At 35.9% G+C, this 27549-nt stretch overlaps 1 protein-coding gene and 1 non-coding gene across 4 annotated transcripts in view; one reads left to right on the forward strand and one right to left on the reverse strand.

Moving 5' to 3' along the window:
* ATG4C (autophagy related 4C cysteine peptidase) overlaps positions 1 to 27549 on the forward strand; it is a 154704-nt gene that overhangs the window by 75869 nt on the left and 51286 nt on the right. The window contains exon 11 of one of the 3 annotated variants that reach the window (XM_090269558.1): positions 22155 to 22248. The exons of 1 other annotated variant lie outside the window; for it this stretch is intronic. In XM_090269558.1, coding sequence (XP_090125684.1) covers positions 22155 to 22214 — 60 coding nt within the window. In that variant the 3' untranslated portion in view covers positions 22215 to 22248. Of the gene's footprint in view, positions 1 to 4375; positions 5503 to 22154; positions 22249 to 27549 lie in introns of those variants that run through there. One more of the 3 variants, XM_090269556.1, reaches the window with a different exon arrangement.
* On the reverse strand, positions 11318 to 11442 carry LOC150015013 (small nucleolar RNA SNORA2/SNORA34 family). The gene has a single exon (XR_016510310.1). It is a non-coding gene; the product is annotated as a small nucleolar RNA SNORA2/SNORA34 family (small nucleolar RNA).

The raw sequence follows: 27549 nt of genomic DNA on the forward strand, positions 1-27549 counted from the left end.
CCACTTTGGGAACGATGGCCAGGGCAACAGCTAGAGAGGCACCAGTCCCATACGGGAAGCAGGAGAAGTGCCTGGAAAAGGGGCGAGTGCTGAGCAAGCAGCATTGTTCCCTCTCAAACCCCTCCCACACATACAGCGCCACAATGTGGTGAAATGGGTCGCCCTGTACTGATGAATACCTAAGGCTCTGCCCCTTACAATGTAACAGGTATGACAGTTCTACCTAAGACACAGAGGCAAACAAACACAGAAGGCTATCAAGATGAGGAGACAGAGAAGTATGGCTCAAAATAGGGAATGGATCAAGGTACCAGTGGGAGAACTAAGTGAAGAGGAGATAACCAACCTAACAGATTCAGAGTTCAAAAGATGCTCACAGACTTGACAGATGTGCTTAAGTACGGCAAATGCATAAGGGAAGAAGTGAAGGCTATGCTAAATGAAATGAAGGAAAATCCACACAAAACCAATGGTGAAGAGCAGGAAACTGGGGTTCAAATAGTGATTTGGAACATAAGGAAGAAAATAACAGTGAACCAGTGCAGAATAAGGAAACAAGAATTGAAAAAAAATGAGGAGAGGCATAGGAACATCTGGGACAACTTTAAACGTGCCAACATCCGAATCATAGGGTTGCCAGAAGGAGAACAGGAAGAGCAAGATATTGAAAGCTTATGTGAAAAAATAATGAAGGAAAACTTCCCAAATTTGGTGAAGGAAATAGACATACAAGTCCAGGAAGCACAGAGTCCCAAACAAGCTAGACCCAAAGAGGCCCACACCAAGACACATCATATTTAAAATGCCAAAGGTGAAAGATAAAGAGAGAATCTTAAAAGCATCAAGAGAAAAGCAGAGAGTTGCCTACGAAGGGGTCCCTGTAAGACTATCAGCTGATTTCTCAAAAGAAACTTTGCAGGCAAGAAGGGACTGGCAAGAAGTATTCAATGTGATGAAAAGCAAGGACCTACAACCAAGATTACTCTAACCAGCAAAGCTATCATTTAGAATAGAAGGGCAGATAAAGCACTTCCCAGACAAGGTAAAGCCAGAAGAGTTCATCATCACTTAGCCATTATTATATGAAATGTTAAGGGACTTATTTAAGAAAAAGAAGATCATCACTATGAACATTAAAATGACAACAAACTGACAACTATCAACAACTGAATCTAAAAAGATAAAAACAAAAACAAACTAAGCAAACAACCAAAACAGGAACAGAATTATAGGTGTGGGGATCATTTGCAGGGTTATCAGCTGGGAAGGGGAAGGGGGAGAAATGGGGAAATTGTGCAGGGCCTAAGAAGCATAATTGGTTGGTAAAAAATAGAGGGAAGTTAAGAATAATATAGGAAAGGGTGAAGCCAAAGAACTTATATGCACGCCCCTGAACATGAACTAAGAGGGGTGGGATTACTGGAGGGAAGTGGGGTACTGGAAAGAGGGAAGCAAAAGGAAAATAAATTGGGACTACTGTAGCAACGTAATCAATAAAATATGCTTAGAACAAAACAAAACAAAAAAAATTCACCACTAATTTTTTTACTCAGAGATCACTATTTGGTTGTATGCCCTTCTAGTCTTTTGAAAATTGATATTTAAATTATTTTAATATAATTGAGATTGAATTTTTATATAGCTTAACACCCTGTTTTTAAAAATTTTAACATTATATAATATTTCCCCATATATTAAATTCAATATTAAAAAAGTTCCAAATTAGGTTATCTATATACATGGGGTATTATTAACTGAGATACCACACAAAAAAGTTGTTATTAAATAACTTTTATTATATTTTTTTAATGGTATTTCAGTTGGTAATACCCCATGCTATATAGATGACCTAATTCGGAATTTTTTTTCGTACAGATTTTTCTATTATCGACTATGGAGAGACTTCTAAGGTTTTGACAGTGTGTCCTTTCTTATAATATAAAAGAGAAAACTGAACTTTTCACTTACATGTATCTATCATTATATATCATACAGAGTGATCTCCTGGCCCTAAAAATGCTTTGCCTCTACCTACTTATCACTTCTTCCCTACTAATAATCCCTAGCAATCACTCTTTGTACTGTTTGCATGGTTTTGCCTTTTCCAGAATGTCTTATCATGGGAATCATTCAATTATGTATATGTAGCCTTTTCAGATTTGCTTCTTTCACTTAGTAGTATGCACTTAAAGTTCCTCCATGTCTTTTTATGGCTTGATAGCTCATTTCTTTTTTAGTGCTAAATAATAATCCATCGTCTGGATATACCACAGTTTATTTATCTGTTCAGCTACCGAAGGACATCTTTGTTGTTTTTGAGCTTTGGCAATTATGAATAAAGCTGCTGTAAACCTCCATGTGCAACTTCTTGTGTGGACATAAATTTTCAACTCATTAATGAGTAAACCATAAATATGTATTTCATTTGGTAATCTTTAAAAATATTTTGAGCACAGAAAAGTTAGAAAAATGATAATTCTCAAAGCCTAAATCAATAAAATATGCATTAGGAAGTCTTACCTTGCAAGGGAGTTTGCAAAAAGTAAGTGAATTTTATAATTAAAGGCTAAAGGGTTCCTTTCTGACATTTTGCCTTGGGGTACATATTTGATTCTTAGTTGATGAGCAACTAATAAACCTAAATGACTTCTTTCGTAATCTTGAAAGAAAAGATGAAGAGATGATAATGTTAGCTCTGCTGTGTTGATTTGAAAATGATATAATGATAACTGCTCATTAGATACTGGGTTTTTATAAGTGACATTAAGTGAATATAAATGACAACAATTTTGGACTACAGTCCAGCTGTAAGTCACACTGACTGATCAGATGCCCCTGTCTCTCTTATTTTTCATTTTTCACATTTTTGCCCTTCTCCCTTTTTTTGGTAGAATGTAAATAAAATGAATGTGAGCGATACATAAATTAGGAGCATAATATGAATTACAGGATCTGATTTTCATCATATCTAGTTTTTAAAGTACTTCATTGTTTTTTAATAGTTCATTTTTATTTAAGTAAAATGTATTTTATATTAACTCTCTCATTGAAATACTTTTAATTTAACATTGTATCTGTATGCCAGGGATACATATTTAGTTTAGCCATGTTTCAAGAGAATTTGAAAATGTAATATATAAGAACTTGATTATACTTTAGTTGAATATTGACATTTGATAAAATTTGTTTTTTACCCCAGAAATTATCCTTTAAGAAAAAAATTATATTTAATTGATCATGATGAATGATGTACAGGGTGAGCAAAGGTAGGTTAACAGTTGTGAGCACATGAAACACAGTTTATTCTTGTATTATTATTTATTAATTATTGTATTATTTTTCATACGAATAACTGTAAACCTACTTTTGCCCACCCTTCTATAAGAACTCTTGGTATTATTTCCAACATTCTTTGTAACTTGCATAAACTTTTCAAAACCCTTCTTATAGTTTCTGGTTACCCATAGAAGCATTGGATTTTATCAAAACATTCTTCATTCAAAATTTTAAATATATTTTTAATGAAAAGTGCTTACTTCTTTTTAACAGAAAGATTTAAAATAGTTTAGAATGGGTTGTTGGTTTGTCAGTGAATATCAAATTGACAGAGGTTATAAAGGTTGCCAGTGTCCCCTCAAAAATACAGGTGTTGCTTTTTTCAGTTCTGAATTATCTAATGTGATTCTAGAAGGTACTATGTAAAATGTGGACTACTACTATGTATGTATAAGATTACTATATTTTATGTTGGCTAGATTTTTGCAGAATATTTTTTCAAATATAGTGATCTTGAGAAAGACCAAACTTAATTTTTAAAAATAACTTTTTTATTATTGCTTTTGATTGTCTTAAAAATTCTGTGAAGTAAGGAGATTGGCAGTCTGTTGCCCTGTTTTATAGATAATATTCAGGTAGAGTGATTTGTTAAAGGTCACATCAAGGTAAGTTGTAGAACTGAGATTAGAATGGATCTTCCTACCAGTTAATGCTTCTTTTCTGGTAGCAAACAATCTTTTACTATTTTACTATAGGCAATGATACCATTTTGTTACATTGTCTGCTACTACTAAAAGGTTATAAATATTAACTCTTTACAGTGGGCCTTCAAACTAATGTGACCGGAAGACTGACTTTGGAGAGCGAGGGGGGATGGTACTTAATTTTTGATGGCTAATCCTAATGGAGAAGTAGGTATTTATAAATGAACTACAGTGCTGATCAATTTTATCTTTTAGCCAGAACATTAAAGCAATAGCACTGAATAAATGTAAATGAGAAAAGCCAACGTGAGATTCAGGACTAAAACATTAGATTTTGTCACATGGCCCTACTGTGTACTGTCAGATAAAGGATTCTTCTGTACTTTCTGTTACAGATGCTGAAAATTTCTTCTAAAGAGAAATACCCCTTATTTACCTTTGTAAGTGGTCATTCCAGAGACTATGATTTTACATCTACAACCAATAAAGAAGACCTTTTCTCAGAGGATGAAAAGAAAAGATTTAAAAGATTTAGCACAGAAGAGTTTGTCTTGCTTTAAAAGATAAGCACATTTGTGCTTGATGAGAACTTGAGGGGGAAGTGAAGAGAAACAAGTGTACATTAAACTGGTTTATTTTCACAAATATCTTAATTTTATATGTTCTTTAAAAAAAAGAACATTTGAAAATATACATGTTTTAAGATATTTTTCTGAAAGAGAAATGATTTAGTGAATCTTGATTTCTAATAAATAACAAGTGGTTCTGGCTGCATTTCTACTCATGAAGATCTTCTGATTACACTACCTGAACTGCAAGCCTTCTAGTCTTCGAATTCTTCCACCTGAAGCTACTCGTCTACTGAAGGTTTTGTGATCTAGGCCCCAAAATTGGGATTACCAAATAGTTTCAAAAGCTTCAGTTTATATTAATGACCAGAAGACCAGAGAATGACTCTTTTGTGCTGCCTGATATTAATGCAACCAAGTGATACTTTGGGATGTATTTTGATATATTAAATAGTAATTGTTAGCTGTTATATGCATATACTTAATATAATCAGACTTGTGAATTTAGGTAATATTTAGCAATAAGATTTTATAATGGCTTCTCATTTTTCTTGCTGTTGAGCTTTCTCTGAGGAGTGAATATAAAGTATTGCTTTTCCCCACAAATTTCAAGTTTATGTTACTAACAATAATGGCATCCAGTCAGATCAGATGAAGGCAGTATTAAGATAGGAATGGTATTTGTTTCTTATCTTAAAAATTAAATTTTATGGGAGCTCTATTTACTGTGCAGTTTTAAAATCTAAAGATAAGTACCAAGGATACCAACAGATGCTTCTGTATGTGATTTTTGTTATTTGTATACATCAGTGTAGTGTATTTAGAATCTGAGGCTATCTATAAGGTAGATCTGCCTTCATTGTGTTGTGTGTTACTTAAAGGCAAATTTGTGATATGACTACAAGAGTTATTCTTGAGCCAGGATTATAAAATAAATACTTTAATAAAGATGTGAGAACATAAATACCTTTGTTTTGGTTTTAATTGGATTATTTTAATTCTTTCATTTGAAAAAAATCGTCTCTAATGAATTCTCTTTATTTATAATGAAGGCAAATAATATTATTGCTCTGAAAGCAAAATATTAACTTATTTTATAGAACTTCCATATTTAATGTGAAAAGGTGACTTAGAAAGACATGAAATTGTGCATCATTTAAAGTCATTGATGTCTTCCATCAGAAAGCCTATTTGTCAGGTTTAGAGTTGTGTGCAAGACGCAAACAGAGGGTGGGCAGATTGCTTTATTGTGCCTGATGAGACATATTACGTTTGGCATTTCCCAGTGAGGATAGTTTATTGAATTGAAATAAATAGTCTGAAATCTAAAATTTTTATTTTCTCTAGATAAGATTTGGACAAAATAAGTGCAGTACTAATTTTCCTAGAAGGTCAAAGCAGTACAGGAACAAAAAGCCAATGGTACGCCCAATTCCATCTAAATTATTGCAATTTGTTGTTCCTACATATCTGCAGAATTCACAGGATCCTACAAGCACATTGAATAAGAGTGCCCATACCTTCCAGTGAATCAGAACTAATTTTAGAACTAATTGTAAATGTTCTCTTACAATAACTCTGTAAAAGTTTAGTTATATGTGCTGAGAACTTTCTCAGCATATTTGGGGATCATTTTTAAGTAAGATATTGGAATGAGATAAAAATTATACCTGGACAGAGTAGATGTGAGAGGAGGCAGAAACTTCCTTTCCATTGAATTATGTTGAAAATACTCAGAATATTGTATAGACAAAACAAATTAATCTTACCAAACAATCATTTCCATGAGTGAGAATTAATATTTAGAATTAGAAATTATTATTAGAATATTTAATAATATGTATGAATGAAAATTAAGAAGGAGGCTGATGGATTTATCTTGCCTGTTAATTCAACTTCAGCTGAGGACCAGACAGAAAGTTGTGATAATCTTTTATTGGAAAGGGAGCAACAAAGCCACATCATTGTAATTAGAATAGAGGTACTGTATATTCTGGTTTCAGACTTTATTTTGAACACAGATTTCATTTCAAATTCTGACAGCCAGTAAACTCAGTTAATAAAGCTTATGGATGATTTCTTTCAGGTTGGAATGAAGGAAAGTAAAAGAGGAAAAGATTCTTAGCTGGCTGTTCTGCTAGAAGTATGATTGGAGGATCCTCCTTTTGGACATCAATATTAAGATACTAGATTTTGCCATTAACATTTCAGAAGTGAATTTTTAAAATGCTTGATGTGACTTTTGATGGTGAAGGTTTCTTTTCTCTCTTCTTTCTAAGACTTGACACTTTGAATCCCCTTTTGTCAGTGTATTAACCACCAGCAGGCATACCGGAGAGTCATCATTTGCTGAATGAATGAATGAAAAGATCCTTTATAGTATAAGTATATCCAAAAGAATTTCCCTGAGGTATCAAGTTTTTTCTGTTTTTTACATTAAACTAACCCTACTAAATCAGTATTAGTGAGAAGATAACTTTAGCTCATTACAATTTTAGGTCCTTTTTGTATTCTCCTAGTCTTAGGATTTAAGATTGTCCAATGGCAAAAAATCTAAAAGTAGTTTATGTTATATATGTTACTTCTATCTTGTTTTTAGAAGAATTAAAGCAACAAAACAGCAAAAATGACTTATCTGTATAATTATTCAATTTTAGGTCAGAAATCTCTACTTTTTCAGAGATCTCTAGTTACTTCTATTATTCAATGCCAGAAAGCACTGTATTTTTTTTGGTCAGACCATACTAATCCAGTTTTCCTTTTCCTTTTATCTGCTAATTTCTTTGCTACTAGGAACAAGTTTCATTGTCATCGTTTATCAGAGATCCCCTTTATAACTTACATTGTATATCTAAGTCTTTTTGACTATACAGCCATAAAAACATCATAAAAGATTTTCAAAAAACAGGAAGAAACAAGGGAAAGAATAGATAATGAAAAAGCATTTAAAAATATTAAATAACAATATTGAAACAGACATAAGGAGGAAACTGAGAATTTAAAATAGCTGTAAAATAGAAGCAAGATATCCAGAATATATTGATAGAGGCAATTTCTTGGAAAGGATAAGGGATTATTATTTTCTTTAAAAAGAAAAGCAAGTGTCTTTTAAAAATTTTTAGGAGAATATCAGGTAATATTTATTATAGCCTCAGTATTATCAATCAACCACAATTTAATAGCTCTCTATTCAATTGAGCTTTTATCTTGAGATACTGAATTGAAAACATGAGATATCAGACCAGGAAGAATTGGAAACATCCTATTGATTCTAAAACATAAATTTTATATCATTTTATAGTTTGAATCTTAAGTCAGTTTAGAAATCTTCAGCATTTTTGTGTGGTTTTCATGGATATATAAAGACTTTTCTTGCCTATAAACTTTGAAAAATATTGTATTTAGAGTCAACATTGCAGACACATTTTTGAATTAGTATTTTTCTTTCTTTTTCACAGTCCTCTTCAACAATTGGTGGCAAACAATGGCCCAAAACATTCACAACTACAGTTTAAAATTTTCACTTATTGTCTCATAAGAAAAATACGTTAAAAGTGGAGAATATGTTTGTTATTAGGTAGAAAATTACTGTGTTACCAACCAATTCTCTAGAAATTTAGAAACTCAGTCTTTTCCTATTTTAAGTCAGCAGTCCAGATACTGGATGTCATCTAAGAGTGAAGCATTAAAAAATTCTGCAGAGAACAGTTTTTCATTTAAACTATTGAAAATTAAATTGATAATTAAAAACAATACATGTTATATTTTATACTAAGATAATGTAATTAATAAGAATTAAGAACTCATGAGTTATAAGCAGGAAGGGTAAAAAAAGGAAAGTTAGAAATTCAATACGAGTCTGCTAACAAAAGGATGAGAGAATTATTGACAATAAGTTTTGAGTGTGTCTAGGCAAATACATCCTGGTGAATTGACACAGATAAAAATATATGAATTAAAAAGTCTCATTGGCTGGGATGATTTATTTATTTAATTTAATAAAAATCATTTTCATTTTTTAATTGCAGTTAACATACATTATTAGTTTCAGGTGTACGCCCCAGTGATTAGACAGTACATAACTTACTAAGTGATCATCCTGATAAATCTTGTGCCCATCTGACACCATACATAGTTATTAAAATATTATTGACTCTATTCCCTATGCTCTACTTTACATCCACATGACTGTTCTGTAACAACCAATTTGTACTTCTTAATCACAGGCTGGGATGATTTAAGATTTGATGTGAGCGTTGGAAGAAAGTAAATACTGACCAATACTGGAAAGTGGATATGGGGCTACCATGTTGCACAGTGCCAGGGAGCACAATTTTTACTGTATGTTCTGTGAATGTCACTCCCTGGAGTTGGGTGATGTGGCATCTCTCTGGCTCATATTTACGTACTATTTGCTATTTTACCTAGCATTGTTCCGATTAATTTACTTGTATTAAATTATAGCTAATGAATCTAAAATGGGGAATTGAATTTGAGATAAAGGAGACAATTGATAAAGTCCTGGGACTTGGATGATCACATAATGGAACTAGTCAGGAGTGTCTGTGGTCAGCATTCTAGTAAGTAATCAAACAATGTCCCAGAGAGGATAAAACATTATAGAATATTTTTAAATTATAAAATTATTTTTAATCATACAGGCTTCACATGATCTTGAATGATAAAGTTCCAGCATTCCACAGGTGTCTTTAGTTTCTTTTATTTTGTAGTCAAACATATAGTTGCTTGACTTCAAGTCCCCTGGGCATTTCTTTGAGGCTAATGATTGTTTCTATCTTTATACTAACTATATTAAATTTATAAGATGTACATTTCCTATTACAAGTTTTAGCACTTTCATTTTTCCATTTTCATGTCATGTTTACAAAATAAGGGGAAATGAAGTGTAAAACCCAATAGTGTATAACCTGCTATACAAAGATTGTGATATTGGCTGGCAGGCAACATCAGCTCACAGCTCAAAGTGTTCATCAGCTGATGTTCAAAAGTATAGTATTTAAGGTGATTTAGAAAAATCAGGTTACATAATGAAAGTCAAATGTCCTTTTATTTTAGTCCTCCTAGTCAGTGTGAAGTGGTATCTTATGTTTTTTTTTGTTTTAAGTAACAGCATTATTGAGTTGTAATTCATCCTTTTAAAGTGTACAGTTCAGTCCTGGCTGGGTTAGAGCGTCATCCCAATATGCTTAGGTTATAGGTTTGTTCCCCTGTCAGGGCACATACAAGAACCAACCAATGAATGCATAACTAAGTGGAATAACAAATTGATGTTTCTATCTCTAAAAATCAATTAAAATTTGTTAAACTGTATAATTCAGTGGTTTTTAATATTTTCAGAGCTGTGCAGTGATCACCACTATCAAATTCCAGAACATTTTTATTACTCCAAAAATTAAAAAATAAAAAGACCCTGTACCTATTAACTAATCTACTTTCTTTTTGTGTGGATTTGCCTATTCAAGGTATTTCATGAAAATGGAATCATACAATATGTGTGGCCTTTTGTGTCTGATTCTTTTCACTTAGCATAATGTTTTCAAGATTTGTAGCATATATCAGCACTTTATTCTTCTTGTGACTGAATAATGTTCTATTAGATGGATGTACCACATATTGTTTATTCATCATTTGATAAGACTCTTGGGTTGTTCCCACTTTTTGGCTATTATGAATAGTTTTGTAGTAAACATTGTTTTCTTTTCTCCTCTGTAAATGCCTAGGAGTGGAATTGCTGGGCATATGGAAGCTCTATATTTAGCTATGTAAGGAACTGCCAAACTGTTTTCCATAGTGGCTGTACCATTTTACAATCCTACCAGCAATGTATGAGGGTTACAGTGTTCTGCTTCCTGACCAACACTTGTTGTCTTTTGTATTTTAGCTGTTTAGTATGTATAAAGTGATACCTGATTGTGGTTTCAGTTTGAATTTTCCTAGTGACTAAAGATATTAAGCATGTTTTCATATGCTTGTTGGCCATATATATATATATATAATCTTTGGAGAAATATTTATTCAAATATTCTCTCATTTTAAATTGGGTTGTCTTTATATTAGTGAGTTGCAAGAGTTCTTTGGATATTCAGGATACAAGTCCTTTATCAGCTATATGATTTACAAACATTTTTTTCCCCCATTCTGTGGTTTGTCTTTGAAACACAAATGGTTTTAATTTTGATAAAATCCAGTTTGTCTGCTTTCTATTTTTTCTTTGGTTGCCTGTGCTTTTGGTGTTCTATTTAAGAAGCCATTACTTGAAGGTCTCCAAGATTTATACCTGTACTTCCTTCAAAGAGTTTTATAGTTTTAGCTCTTATATTTAGGCTTTTTTGAAATCCACTTTGATTTGATTTTCGTTTGTGGTCTGAGATAGGTGTCCAAATTTCTTCTTTTGCATGTAGATATCCGTTGTCCCAGAACCATTTGATGAAAAGATTTTTTTTTTCCACTGAATGGTCTTGGCTTTGTCAAAAATCAATTGACCATGAATATAAGGCTTTATTTCTAGACTCTCAATTCTGTTCCATTTGTATGTCTATCAAATGCCAGTATTACACTATCTTGATTACTATAGATTTGTAGTAAATTTTGAAAATGGGAAGCGTGAGTGATCCATCCAACTTTGTTCTTATTCAAGGTAATTTTGGCAATTCTGAATCTCTTATGTTTTCGTATGAATTTTAGAATCAGCTTGTCGATTTCTGCAGAATTTTTATTTGTTTTTTGTCTTTATTTTTGAATTTTTTCAGATGTTTCTTTCTAATGAATTTTCTAAGTTCTGAAATGGCCAATAGACCATACAAAGACTTTTCTCTAGGCTCCTGCTTGAAACCAACAGCTTCAGCAAACCGCTGGCCTTGATTCATGACCAGTCAGTCTTGTCTTTATTTTTAAAATGTAAAGTGTTATTGAATTTTTGTGTAGTGTAAAATTGGCCCTAAACACCAAAGATACATCTTGGAAAGGAGTAAAACATGCAAAACATAGGTCTTATAGCAATGATCACAGTCTGTAAGAACATATCAAATTATAGTATATTACAGGATACCACAGCATCAGCCAGAACAAATACTTCAAAAGTAAGACTTTACTTATTTGCTTAATATTATTAGTTTGGAAAAAATTATGAATCTTTATATTTAGGTAAAAACAAGTATTTCTCTGTCAAGCTTCAGTGTCACACAGGGGAGACGGCATTTGTGAACTGGCCAAACTAGTCAGACTGGCTCTGTTTGAATAGTGATTTTAGCATTTACTCGCTACATGGCCTTGAATAAGTTACTTAACCTCATCTATAAAATACAGATAATTACTACTATCACATTAGGCTACCCTGAGGATTAAGTAAGAAAACATGCAAAAACACTTAGAAAAATGCCTAGCATGTCGTGAGTACTCACTAAGTGTTAACCTTTAAAACTGTTGTCAAGATTTAATTCATCTCTGTCTTAAGGTTTGAAAAGGCTTTAAGGGTGTGTTTGCTTTTTCTTTTTTTATTTTTTTCTGACTGGCGTTGGAGAATAAGAATTAGAAAAGAACCAAAACCCGTAGACTCTCTTTTGTTCTAATATGTTTTGTTTTTTTATTGTTGTTGTTTTACAGTTGCCCCCCCCCCCACCCACCCCCGTGGTCACTGTCAGTCTGTCCCTTGTTTCCATGCCTCTGGTTCTATTTTGCTCATTTGTTTTGTTCATTAGGTTCTGCTTATAGGTGAGATCATATGGTGATTGTCTTTCGCCTCCTGGCTTATTTTACTAAGCATAATACTCTCCAGTTCCATCCATGCTTAATTCCATTCCAATGTTGAATGTCAGTAAGGCTCTATAAAATACTTTAGATAAAAACCGACACTTCTATCAGGGAGCATAGAAATGTACTTAAGGGTGGGGGAAAATATACAAACTGTCAAGCTTGGAAAGAGAAGAGAAGAATTATAATAGGAGTTCTACAAAATAAAATTATATTTGGTTTCAAAAGAGTTCCCATCAGGTTATGAGGATTAGGGTAGTCTTCATGGAGAGGGTGGTATCATATTTGAGATGAATCCTACAAGTGTGATCTGTATAAAAGCAAGGAAGAGATACGAGGGCTCCGTATTAAGGGAACAGCACAAAGACCCAGAGACAGGATCCATGCACATGTCCTCTAAATGAAAGAAGGGTTGAGGTGGAGAGCTTCCCCGCAGGGTGTATTTGAAGTGTATGCGGCTGCTTTTGGTTGTACTACAGACTAGGGAGCCCAGCTGGAGTTTAGTTAAGGGGATGATGATAAACATCCTGCAATAATGTGGATAGAAGAATGAGTTATAAGGATGAAACGCATGTCATTTATTACTGAGGGCCCGTGTGTCAGGCTGAAATTTATACTCATGTAGGTAGATGCCTGGGAGAAAGACACAGGGTGAATGGGGCTATGAAGGAAGAAACAAAGGGTACGAAGTCAGAAGAACTGGGGTTTAGTTCTAACATTTTAAAATATGAAGATTTAAAATTGGAAGATGATTTCTCAAGCCCACTCTTAGAGTCTGATTTACCTAGATATAATTCTGTAGAGTCTGTGGATGAACTTAGTGAATTTAGATGGGACTGAGGAACAGTCATTTATTTAATGTAGAGGTTTCTTAACCTGATGAATCCATGAATAGAATTCAAAGGTCCATGAACTTGAATGCCAAAAAAAAAAAAAAAAAAAAAAAAATCACATCTTTATTTTTACTAACATCTAACTGAAACATAATATTTTCTTCCACAAAGACTATAGGCACCAAACTATAGTACTGTCAGCAGTACCTACCTAAGATTTTGTCATTATTAGAAATCACAAAAACTTTAAATTACTTATTTTTTTTTTCAGATTTAATGTGTTTTATTGATTAAAATATTACATTTGTGCCAATTTCCCTTCCCTCTGCTCCCCTCCACCCGGTGGCCCTCCTCCCTCCAGTTGTCCCCCCCTTTTAGATTATGTCCATTAGTTGTGCATACAGTTCCTCCCAACCTCTCTCCGTCTATTCCATTCCCTCCTACCATGATCCCCAATTCCTATATCATCTCCCTCCCTCTCCCCACTCCCCCTCCCTGTTGACCTCCCCCCAATATGCTTCCCGTACCCACAGTTCCTTTTCCACTCTCGTTGCCTGTTTAGTTTGCCTTTGTTTCATCTCCCTAGCTTCTGTTTTTTAAACCAGTCCCTTTAACATCTCATATAACAGTGGTTTGGATCTAATGAACTCTTTCAGTTTTATTTTGTCCTGGAAACACTTTCTCTGTCCTTCTATTCTGAATGACAATTTCGCTGGATAGAGTATTCGTGGTTGTAGGTTTTGGATTTTCATTACTTTGAATATTTCTTGCCAGTCACTTCTTGCCTGTAGGGTCTCCCTTGAGAAGTCAGCTGATAGTCTAATTGGGACCCCTTTGTACATAATTCTTTTCTTCTCTCTTGCTGCTTTTAAGATTCTCTCTTTATCTTTAATTTTTGACATTTTGATTATAATGTGTCTTGGAGTGGTTCTCCCTGGGTCCAGTCTCTTGGGAACTCTCCTTGCTTCCTGGACCTGCAAGTCTATTCCATTCCCCAAGTCTGGGAAGTTCTCCTTTATTATATTTTCACTCAATTTTTCAAGTTCTAGTTCATCTTCCTCGCTCTCTGGCAAACCAATGATTCTTATGTTGGGCCTTTTATAGCTGTCCCAGAGGTTTCTGATCCTCTCATTGTTGCTTCCCATTTCCTCTCGCTGCATTGGTTGACTGCTTGTTCCTTCTCCATATTCCAGTTTGTTGAAATGAACTCTGGATTTTTTTTCCTCACCATCTGTCTCGTATGTGGTTTTGTTCCTTTCGTTATGAATGTTTTTCGCTTCTTTCTTATCTTTTTCCTGCTCTTTTGTGAATTCTGTAAGCCACCTGATAACAATGGCCCAGAACTGAGCCTCTGACAGGTTTCTTATCTGTTCATCTCTCAGGTTCTCCATCTGTTGCCTGGTGAGCTGTGCCACCGGGATTTCTATAGTTGTCTGCCTCATTTTGACAGATGCGTTTTGTTTTCTTGGGCCGGCTGTAGGGGGCAGTGCCCGTGTACATGTCACAAATCAGCGACCGGCGCCTGTCTGCGACCTATTTCGCAGCCCTGTGGTGCTTTCTTTGGGGGCGAGGGTCCAAGGTGGATTCACACAGTTATTCAGCTAGGAGACCGGGATCCGTCCTCCCGCCCCCCTGGGCCTCACTGTTCAAGGCGATGTGGAGGCCGCTCTCCCCAGCGCTGGGGTCGCGCACTGCCAGGGGCTTGACTGCTGCCGGGCTTTTTCGCCGCCCTGCCGCTCCGCAAACAGCTTTGCCCTCTTTAACTCTTACCTGCCCAAATGGCACCGCTGGTTTATAACTTCATATGTTGGGCTTCCGTGTAGTTTTATTTTCTGGAATTTCTATTTATCCTTTGTTTTGAAGTAGTTGTATTCCTCTCTAGTTGTAGAGGGAGACCTAGAGTGTCCGTCTAAGCCTCCATCTTGGCCGGAAGTCCTAAATTACTTATTTTTATTTAAGAATTTTTTTATTGTAGTTTTCCCACTATCATTTATCCCCCTTACGTCCACCTCTTCCCTGCAATCACCACACTGTTGCCCATGTCCATGAGTGCTTTTGGCTCGATCCCTCCACCCCCTAACCACTGCCTCCCCTGCCCCAAGCTATCTGCCTGCTCTCTATTTATGTCTCTATTTTGCTTGTTAGTTCAGTTTGTTCATTAGATTCCATATAAGAGTGATATCATATGGTATTTGTCTTTCTCTGACTAGCTTATTTCACTTAGCATAATGTTCTCTAGGTCTATCCATGCTGTTGCAAAGGATAAAATTTTCTTCTCTTTTTTTATGGCCCAGTAGTAGTCCATTGTATAAATGTCCCATAGTTGTTTTATCCACTCATCTACTTATGGACACTTCATTATCCATATCTGGGTGATTATATCATAATTAATACAGTTATCTTAATATTTACACTGCTTTGAAATTATGGGTGGAACTTGCTGCTTGCAGTTATTAATATACTCATAAAGAAGCAAATATATTACTGTATATTACAAATTTAAAAATTTTAATTAACTGCTCCTTTTGTAACCATATACATTTCACTCACATTTAAAAATGTTTTCTTGAGAATGGTCCACAGACTCTACCAGGCGGCCAACAGACTTAAAGAGAGGCAGTTGGAGAAATAGAATGATGGAAGGTTGTGGAAATGATAGGCAAGACAGAAGTTCAGGCTGAAGTTAGGAGTCGCAGCATTTTGAGTGTTGGAGGTAGGTGGTATGAGCATCAGCAGGAGAGAATGTGAAATGATAGAGCCAGCACGTGGAAGCGGGTACGCAAAGCTACCCCTATGAATCGGAGGGATTTATTTATCTATTTTAAAGTATATTTTATTGATTATGCTGTTACAGTTGTCCCAATTTTTTTCACTTTGCCCCCTTCTGCCCAGTATCCCCGTTCCCTCCAGCAATCCCTGCCCCTTTAGTTCAAGAGGACCACACCAAGACACATCATAATTAAAATGCCAAAGATTAAAGACAAAGAGAGAATCTTAAAAGCAGCAAAAGAAAAGCAGAGAGTTACCTACAAAGGAGTTCCCATAAAACTATTAACTGATTTCTCAAGTGAATCAGAGGGATTTAAATGGAAGGAGTTTGTTCTGAGTGTAGCAGGGAATTAGTATATTCAGAAAAAGTGAAAGTTTTAGTCAATGTGAAGAGATAGAGGATTAATGATTGCAGTGACGATACCAAAGACAACAAATGCTATTTACTGGGCACTTAGTAAGTATTTAATAAATACTTATTATTGAGCTTAGTCTTCACCAAAATCTTGGGAAAATTGATATTTTTATTGTTTCCATTTTACAGATGAGGAAATGAGAGTCAGATCCAGTAAGGTAACCTGCGGGATCAGCACAGTTGATAATTTGCAGATCTGGGATCTAAACCTCTCCTGATTCTAAAGCCTGTTCCAGGATGTGTTGACAGTTGAGGGCCATGTGGATGGTTCTAAAGGGGCCAGCAAAAATAGCCCCTAGAGTGGAGGAGGCCAGACTGCATGGGGGTGAAAGCCGGGGGAGTGTGGAAGGGATGTCTTTGGCTTAATGTGGCCAGAATTTTGGAAAACAAGGCTTAAGACATAGGCGATTTGGTTAGTAGACTGGAGAGGTTGATGGCACAGACTTATCTCTGTTCTACTGGCACTGAGAATCAGGTCCCCGTAGCTTCAGAAACCTCTAGGTAGATGAGAAGTTTGAGACACTCCTTTTCTCTCTTCCCTTTGCATGGTACATCCTGCCCACACTGAAGTGAAGAGTCTGATCTTAGTGGCCTTAGGAGGTGACACTTTGAGCCTTCTCTTCTTTGCCTGGCCTTCAGACCCCTATTTTCCAGAGACAGCAAATGAGAAAGACCTTTTGTTGCTGTACAATAGGAGGGAAAGTTGCAGCACTATAAAACAGACTGCGAACTTCAAAAAATGTAGCAAGTTCATGTCTGCTAATATGTTACTTGGCTTCCCTAGTGTGAGTAGTGATCTGTTGTTTTCATGCTAATACAAATTCTTGTATTAATAGGAGCATGGCCCTGGGTTTCTTCATCCGCCTGGGAAAAAATTACTTGTTTGATGGTAAACAAAGAACAGAAGAATTGATTCACTGTCCTCGTTAAAAAAAAAGATGGTATGAAGCAATAGTGGAATAATTTTAATTGTAACCTTCTAACACTTGCCATCAGTAAGATCATTTGTGTTCTGTTTTTAGGAAATGGAGTATTAAAGAGTACATAGTGCATTAGAAATGCAAAACATGACCGCATGTTCTCAGGATTTTGTCACTGCTATATGAAAGAGCACTTGTATTGGGATGCTCAGCTCTGAGGGTATTCTCTGTTCAGTGTGTATTTACAGAGATGTATGAATATTTGATTAATGAGTCATGGTCTCTGGAGAAATTTAATAACTGCATTGCTGTACAAAGCCAGGCCCTTAACTGTTAACACAGCTGCCAATAGTGTCATTGACATTGCAGCCCCTCCTGAATCTAATATATTCTATGGAGTGAATTCCATGCTCAAAAAGGGATCTGTGGGAGACATTATTCAGTGATCTGTTTTGAACTTGACTCAATTTATAGGCTCTGATTTGTCAAGATTTTTCCAATGAAGAAAACAAGCAGTGATACAAAAACTTAAGAAAAAAAAATGACCTTTTTAAAATGTTCCTTTCCTCAGAAATTAGTTGAAAAAATTATTGGTAAATTGATTATCCTCTTCAAGATTTTCTGTTAGGGACTCAGTAGTAATTTTTGCCTTCCTTATTGTATATAAAATATCCATAAGAAGAAGAAATATGAGATACATTTGTGATTTGGACACATCTATTTGAATGCTATAATCTAAATTCATTAATAAATATAATTTAATTTTCAAGAATTATTGAAGGCTAATTTATCCCTTCATCTTTAAAAAAAAATCTATGGAGAAATCAGTTCTAACTTTTAAAGTTAGGTAGGTATTTTAGTAATGTTACCTTGTTTAACTGCTTGAGTAACGGAGAAATGTCAAAAAAAGATAAATTTAGTGCAGGAGCTTTTGCTGGAAGCTGTAAGTGCAGGCTGGAATTTTCCATGCTATGCAGAATTTCCTGCAACACTTCTCCTTAGGGCCACAATGCATTACAGCAGACGTATAATGAAGCTGCTATAAAATCTCTGGTAATTAAGGGGGATTTGACAGTAATTGCAACAGTGAATCAACTTAATTATTACCTGCTTCAAAGAGAGCTAACCTGATGTTATAATCTAACCTTTTCTACTTTTAAAATGGGAGATTAAACAAGTATATGTAGCATTTAAGAATTAAATCTGTTGCGATAGAATTGTATTAATATACTTCTGATATACATTTTATGCACATGTACACATCACCTTTCCAAGAAGAACTAGGATTGGACTCGCTGTGATCCATCAAAGTTATTTGGTGTGCGCTGGAAATGGAACCAAACCCACATTTCTGATTCAAGTCAGCTTCTCCTCAAGACACACGTAGACCTTGGCTGTGGTTTATTCCACAGCATAAAGAAGGATAGTTTCTTAATATTAGCATGAAAAGAAAATAAACACCAAAATTATTATGATTGTTTATATTTTAACTAGACTAGGTCTTAGATCCTTAAAATCTCATCGAAAGCTGCAAGCAAGTTGATATGGAGGTGAAGATTTGGGCTCACCTGAGAGCTTTTGTATAACTTGGTATATCCAACCTGGTACAAAGAACAAGACACCCAAGTTTTAGCCCAAGTTGTGTCTGTGGTAATGCTTCTTACAAACTATCTCCTCCCATTTCCTATTGCCAGCTATGTTTCTCGTCACAGGAGCGGGAGAGGACAAACGTGGAAGTGTTGGTGTGGTTTTGCTATGAGTTCATGTCGTATGCCATGAGTTTACCAGGGACCTAGAACATTTAATTCCAGGTTTCTTATTTATGGTTTGGTCCCCCTTAGGCAGATTTCCCCAACTCTCTTTTCTGCTTTTAAGTTTTATACTTGTGTCTTCATTGGCTTCAGCTTTACCAATAACCATATTAACTCTGTAATTATAGAAGGCTTGGACTATAGTAGTTTTGTTTTGCTGTGAGTCTTTTTGCATGGTTTTGTGTTTGCCATATGTAGAAAGCCGATGAACTGACTCTTTCACAGGAGATGATTGATGAAGCATAGATTAGGTACAATTTGGGGGTGGAACAACTTCAACCAATGTTTGCCACACTAAAAGAATGTTCATATGAAAGTGAACTAGAACTGATTTTCCAGCAGGGAAGTAGGATCCCTGGACATACCATTGATCTTAAGATTTATTCTGGTGTGTTGCAAATTCAGCCTGAATTCTCTGAAGGGAGATTGAGAACACACATTTTATACCTTGTTTTCTAAGGCTGCTTCATACCACTAACCAAATTCTCTCAATATAGGAAGTAAATAAGTATGGTCAACAATTGAAATTCAAAAACAATTGAAATGAACAATGTGAGTTCTAATTTTGACTTGGTCACTGATGGGCCTGGGGTACATTCTCTAGACCCTTTTTCTGCTTCATTCCTTTACTGGACTGAATTACAGCTACTCCACAGGAATTCTGCATATCCCAATTCACTTGTTTGTGAGAAAACTTTCACCAAAGCAGAAGTTCACCAAAGTGGTGGCCTTTGTAAAGATAGTTAGCACAACTTCCAAAAGTACCTATTTTGCGATCAAGGATTCTGCCATTACCCATGTGAGCCATGGTTTCTTTGGTTCGTGCTCATGACTTAATTTATCAGAGATCAGTCATCTTTATAGGGTTTAACCCTCCGGTTTTTGTTTTTTAAATGGTTCATTCTTTGTCAGTAATGGACAGAGGAGGTTAAAGGCCATAAAGCCCAAACCAAGTGATTTTTGCATGATAAACAAGGTGACAAGGTCATGGGAGGAGTTGGAGCCGTTGGTCAGAGTATCTTTCACTTCCACAGCTTTTCTATGTGCTTGAGACAGGTGAACAAAGCAGGCAAGGTCCCTGCTCTCAGGGAGCTCACATTTAATTGTAACTTTTATTTACTGAGTGCCTACTATTATAGGTACTTTATATGCATTATCTCATTTTTATGCCATAAACAGAAATATGTGCTTTATAGAGAAGAAACTTGAGAATGAAATTTCCCAAGGCCACCAGCTGGTATTCTACTGCAGATCGATTTGATTCCATAAATGGTTGAAAGCACTTAATTTTGGAATTGCCTGTGGAATTAACCCTATTGTTCCTTTCCTAGATATTATAAGTGAAAACTAACTTTGCCATATTTACCATGCCAAATATTTATCATCTTTCACTATAATAATGCAATGAACTAGGGAGCCCTGAGTTTTTATTTTTGCTTGCTTGTTTTTAATTAGACTTCTGTGACACATTCACATCTGTGTCTTACTAAACCCAAAAGTTAGCAAGGTTTCATGAAGATCCCCTGAAATACAGGAGTTCTCAGTGTTGGCATTTATTTCAGACATAACATAGGAACCAGTGAGTTTTGAAGCTATTACCTCCCACTCTAAAGCTGTTACCCCTCCCAGATCTTTACCATAACCTAAGTATGTACTAACTTCTTAGGAGCTTCATGAAGAATGGGTATCCATTTGGAGACCTCCATGGTAAAGACAAATTGTCATTCTTCTTTGTTCTTATCAAATGATGGAGTAAAAAAATTAGGATTATACTTTCTGAGAGAAAGTTAATTACACAATCACCTCAATTATTCAGGGGTAGAATATTAGATTAAGGATATATTCATTCCTGCCTTCGGCAACAGAGAAGGACTTTTAATTGATACTAATGTGACATATATCTTTGAAAGGTGGCAGTGTTTTAAGGGACCTTAAAGATTATGCAGTGCATTTTCTCTTTTTACAGATGAGGAAACTGAGGCCCCAAAAGATAAATTTGCTTGCCTCAGTTACACAGCTGCATATTTTATTTGAGAGAAAATTTAATTTAAAGGGTTTATGTTTGGTAACTTTAATGTAAATTGCAGAGTATCTACTGATGTCTGTTAAAATCTATTCAGATTTAAGTAAATTGGGTCATCGAGTTGACTTCTAAGACTAGAATCCTGGAAAGGGATGGAGTTCCTACTATAGAAATTGCCTGTCCTTTGGTGCCCAATTTAAGCATTGATTCAGACTTGACACAGTCATTAAAACTAAAGAGAGAAAACAGAAAGCTAATTGCAGAGGTAATAAGTCAGCTCTCCTTCAAAAATAATTCCACCTCTGCCCCTTCCCCCCACTTCATATCTTGATCTTTCGTTTTATTATTGTTGGGTCACTTCTGCAAGTGCCATGGGAAAATAGGTTTTGATTGCCAGTTGGCATAACTTCAAAAGGAGGATAGGATATGAGAAGAAAAAGAATGGAGATTTTTATGATAAAACCTCTGTTTCCGTTATCTATTGCCATGTATCTGACAGCATCATGACTGACTTAACCTAATGAGGACTTGTTATTCCTGATGATTTAGTGGGTTGACTGAGCTCAGCTACGAGGTTCTTCTCCACATGGTGAAGCTGCAGTACCTCATGCAGCACTCTCAGCTGGGCATGTGCCTGGGGCTGGGACATCCAAGACGTCTCTTATCTTCCAAGACCTCTCCAAGGGCACTCCCATCGTCTTGTAGTCTAACAAATTCTTTTACATTGTGGCAGCTGATGCCTGAGAGAGCACAAACCAGTAATTTCAGGCCTTCCCAAGGCTGGGGCTGGGATCTCTCACAGTCGCTTCCACTAAATTCTCTTGGACAATATTACTCATAAGACCAGCCCAGATTCATAGGTAGACTGTATTTACTGATGGGAGAAAGGGGTGGGGGGTTGTAACCATCTTTAATCCACTACAATCTCAGATTTTTAGAATCTTAATTTTTGTTTCTCTTTCAATCTTGTATCTTAGCTTTCTTGTCACTTTAATGTTCACACCAAATATTCAACAAGTACCAGTATTTCCTTAGCCTATGCAATAACCTATATTTTTCCTCAGTTTTCCCCAATGAGAAAGAAGTTCATGGACACTTTTGGGAATTTATCTGAAGAAGCCTGAAACACTAAGTTGAAAGAACATAAACACCCCTATGTTCATTGCAGTGTTATTTACAATCACCTAGATATGGAAACAGCTCAAGTGTCTGTCAGTAGGTGAGTGGATAAAACAACTATGGGACATTTTACACAATGGAATACTACTGGGCCATAAAAAAGAAGAAAATTTTACCCTTTGCAACAGCATAGATAGAACTGGAGAACATTATGCTAAGTGAAATAAACCCGTCAGAGAAAGACAAGTATCATATGATTTCACTCACATGTGGAATCTAATGAACAAACTGAACTAACATGCAAAAGAGAGACAGACTCATAGAGGGAGAGCAGGCTGACAGCTCTGGGTGGGAGGTGGGGGAGGTTAGGGGGTGGAGGGATTGAGCAAGAATGAACAAGGACTCATGGGCATGGGCAACAGTGTGGTGATTGCAGTGGGGAGGGGGTCATAAGGGGGGATAAATGGTAATGGAAAAAAACAATAAAAAATAAATTTGAAAAAAAATTCACAGACATACATGATTCAGGAAAATACTAAGATTATGACTTTGTGAAATCCTAGATTTAAGAGATTATAAAAAGGTTTCTAATTACCTGTATCAGAGCTGAGGTGGATTTTTTAATCCCCTTCTACTTTGTTTAGGGGTATAAAAAATAAGGCCTCAAGTCCCAGAAAATCTGAATTTTGGAATAAAGAGGGTCATGAACATGTGAGGGTCAGCCAGAGAGAATTTTGTTTGGAAATTTAGATGTGCAATTTGGTTCAGCAAGAAGACCCAATCCATTTTCCCATTGGCTGCTTAATTCTAATTTCTCTAATAGAGTCTGACTTTCGACAACCATCCTCTCTGGACACTACTCTTCTGCCAGACCCACAGGAAGTGCCAAAGCGCCTCAGCAGTGATGGCCAGTTGGACATGGAGACACTGTGAAAATAGGAACGAGGGATCAGCTTTGATTTCCCTTAACTTTACTTTTTAAATACTCACAAAGGCACCACACACACGCATTCAGGTCTGCTTATCTGCTGGAAATGCAGCGACAGCCCAGCCAGCGGGGCGCCTTTCGGACGCATTCAGACAATGGTGGGCATGGGCGTCATGGAGTGGATTACACTGTAAAGACAGCCCTGTGATTTCGAATCCCTTTTCCCTGAAGGTACCAGCAGAATCACCAAGAGGCAGCCTATTCCTTCTCAAATGAGATACAGCAGTTTATCATGTCAGAGTCTGCCAGGGAGGGTTAAGGCTACAGGGCTTCTCGCTGTCGGGAGCAGGATTTCATCTTGGGGTCCCTCTGGCCATATGGAGGAAGCCTAAGAAGTTCATGCTGCCTTCTCCATTGTCTGGCATTCTGTCTCCTGTCCTGTCCCAGTGCCCCCTTGACCAACCTGATAGCCCAAATCCAACTCAAGTCTGTAAAATAAGGATCATAAGATTTTGCTCTTATCCATGAAGAGAAGCCTCCCAGTGGTGTCCAAATCAGTTCAGTAAAAAGAAATAGAAGTGAATGGATTGCTTTAATGTATAAATTTTAATATGCTTCTACAAACTTAGGAAACTATCTTTGAACATTTGGAACAATTCTGTGAAAAGAATTTGAAATTGTTTCTGCCTGATAGAGACAATCTACAGAGGCAGGATCATGAGAGAAAAATATACATATGTAATTCTCTTGTGGATCTAAAATATTAAGATTCTGTTCACAGCTCCTATTAGAGTTCATCGCCACCTCTTCCAGATTCTGCACACAGTCATTGTTTCGTTGTAAAAATCTTTTGTGTATATTTTCTGAATTGCTACGTTGTCTATAAATATTTAGTGATAATTCATGATTGGGCTGTATTTACCCCTGTAGTTATGTATTACAAATGAAAGGACAGCATCTGCTGAAATTAAAAGTGGCCACATTTTCACTGGAGCTTAATTAAATGCCAAAATTTATCTACATTAACAACAAAGTAGTGAAATTTATTGATCAATTCACATGATATAAGTTGACAAATGGCTTTCGCAATTTCCATAATTTTCTACACGTGTTAAAATTTGTAATGAAAAAGAACACTATATTAACATTAAATGAGAAATGAAAGGGAGGTTTTTGTACCGGGGCCAGTGCCCTGGAGCAGTGCACTTTGTTTTCCGGGGCCTGTCCAGGCTTGCTGTTTGAGCTGTGTACAGATGGGCCTCTGACAGTCCTACAGCTGTTCTCCTAATTGTCCATTAAGTGTTCTATTGATTCTCTGATTCAAAGTACATGTCTTTCAGCTCAAGCTATCGTGTGAAGTGGCAGACACATTCCTTGTAGAATGACAGAGCTGCTTGAAACCTAAAAATGTGGTCTGCCAGTTTCAATTGAGGATCCTGCTTTCAAAGGAGAAGGCATGGTTAAAGGCGCTTTGTAATAGCTGGTTAAGTTTTATTTTCTAAACTTTTAGCATCCATCAATTAAAGCAGCAGCAGCACGCAGAGTTTTAATTCCTGGTTAAGCATGTACAGATTGCACCTGGCTGATTCAGAGCAGGGCAGGCGGATCAGTATCGGGAAGGGGAGATCAGCCTTGTTTAGCTTTATGCAGATTTTCCCCCCAGTGCACCTGACATGCGCAAAGTCATTTTCATTTGACTTGCGAGTTCACTTTTAGCATTAAAAAAAAAAAATTGAGATCATCTGCAATTCCAGATTATGCCAGTCAGAAGCCTGTTTAAAATCATCTCTCTTTAATCTGGAAAGGGAAAGATAAGATGCGTATCTGTTGCGAGGACCATAAATCTTCAGAGAAACAAATAACCAGAGATAAAACTGTAAAAGTTATTTAGTTCTCCACTGGAAAAGGTTTATTAATCTAAAGTTTCCAGTCCATTGTGTCATGATTTGGTTAGCACGCTGTATCTCATTTTGTGCAGTTGTAGCTCAAGCAAAGAGCTGATCGCTTCAGTTTGAACTTTATCTGCTGTAATCTTCAATGCAAGGAATAAAACAGAAAACTATCCAAAAAGTCCAAAATGATGGTTTAGGTCACCCCAAATGTATTTGTTTTCTTTTCTTAATGGCATGACATATCTTAATGTTTCTACCATTTACTTTTATCTCTTAATTACTTTGTAATAGAACGTTTCAGTAGAAAACAGTCTTATTATCTAGTAATCTTTCAACTGTAAATGAAATGAATAAATAATGTTTGTTGCCTCCTGTGTATCAATTTAATTAGGAGCTATCCCAGTGGTCCTCATCACAGATGAGGTTCTCTGGTGTGATTTTAGCTATTAAATAAGTTTTCCGATCCATCTAGATATTCAGAGGGAAAGCAGACTATCAAGCACACATATTTAATTGTGTTTAATGTATTCAATATACATATTTAAATGAAAAATATAGATTATATTAAGGAAAATCACTAAGGATTGACTAAAAACTGCTCTGTTTCTCACAATTAGCTGTTCATTCTTTTTTTTTTTTTTAATCTTTCCTTTGTACCTTCTCACAATAGCTCCTTTTGAAGAATACTCCCTTTTCTTTTTCTCTCATTGTTGTTGGGTAAAGGAGCATGGCCACTGAACTAGTGTTCCTTTTGTCAAAAGCAAGTGATTTGTATCCTGATGCTGGTCTGGCGAGTGACTCTTGGCTCTGACCCACCCAGCCTCCTCGCTGTAGCTTCCTAGGTAGGAAGTGAGTTAGTTGCCTGCGGTCAGAGTTGCTGAAAAAGGGAGATGGAATTTGTGTACTTAAATGTCTGTCTTGTGTAGTGTATTTGGGATTTGGAAGTATTAGGAGTTACATAACCTATTTGCTTTTAAAAATATTTGTTTTGAAATTAATAAAATATGTGAATGAATGGAATATATGGTACGTATTACAGAATCTAATCTGAATGTAGGGCTTCATATATATTTTTGGAATATGGAAACTTCAACCAAAATGTCCTCTTGCCAAAGGATGATAAATCCTCCTGATCTGCTTTTTCTTGGGAAACAAGTGAAAAATCTATTTCTAACATAGTAATGTAGTATATATTGATATCTGCAAAACATTATGTGAATCTACTTAGACGCCAGCACTTTCAATTACACTGTTAGCCAGTTTTTTAAAAAGATTTTAAGAAGCTTTCAACTGTAGACTTTTGTCTTGTTGAATGAACTTCAGCTACACTAAATTTTAAGTAAATTTGTGATGACTGAGCAATATACATTGGCTGAGCTGGAATCCAATAACCCACAGGACAAATTAATTTTCAACAAAAAGGGCAGAAACCTCAAGTGCCATGAGTATATGGAGTCTCATTCTATCTCTCTGGAGCCATTTTTGCAAATCACTACAGCTATTCATAATCTAAATCAGTCTCCTTTAGCAGCAGAAAGATCTTTTTTCATGACAAAACAGAAGATGACATTCATTAGTGCCTAACTTGCATAAGCTACCTTAAATTTATTGGTGCTCTTCTACTTATCTGAGTAAGAATTCCTTTGTCTACAGCTAGAGGAAAATTCCAGTTGTACTACTTAAAAATATAAATTGTCGCTTTTATCAGAACTTTTGGCAGTTTACTTTATTTTAGAAGTAAAACTGGTGGTTAAGATTTTAAGACTTCCAGTGGGCGTTGTTTCAATCATAATTTAATAGGTGCCTAGGATAGTAATAGGATTATGAATAAGCGTCTATGTTGTACACACTCAAAAACCCGCCTTTTCATCCATGTACTGCTGGGGAGGTTTGTGGAGAAACCAACCTCAGGGGTGGTGTACATGGCTAAATGCATCGTATTTCCTGCCAGCTGTGGACAGACCTAAAACCACTCATCCTGTTTGCTTATATATTCAAGGACTATGTGTGATTTTAAAAGGGGCAAAATGCTTATAAGACATCATTTTGAAATGTTCCGTGGCTGTTCTAAATCTTCCTACCTCAGAGCCTATTCAGGGGGAAAGTTAGCCTTATTTGAATTATGTTCATCATTGTCTGATTAGAACTTTTCTTCTGTTGGGCATATTTTCCTTTCCAGTTTGTAAGAACCAGCCTTGGATCTGTCTGGAAAAATTAAGCTGTTGCTACCTCATAAGGATCATATTTTTGTTTTTTTGTCTTCTCCTATCCCCACACCTGCTGGTTAAAAAAAAAAAAAAGAAAAAGGAAAAACTGAATATACATAAATTCTGCAATAATAGTATTTGTTTGTGTTTGTTTTTATTCCTGACAATCAGCCTTGGCTTGGGGAGACCCTGAGGAGACTTACCTGGGAAGAATTTGGGGGAAGGGCAAAATGGCACCATGGCACATCTGTGTAGAGCAGGAGGAGAATGCGGGTATGACCTTGACGGAACCTGCCTTGGCTATGGTAGTAGA

Source organism: Furipterus horrens, unplaced genomic scaffold (assembly GCF_987537825.1).
Source record: "Furipterus horrens unplaced genomic scaffold, mFurHor1.1.pri manual_scaffold_3, whole genome shotgun sequence".
NCBI lineage: Eukaryota > Metazoa > Chordata > Mammalia > Chiroptera > Furipteridae > Furipterus > Furipterus horrens.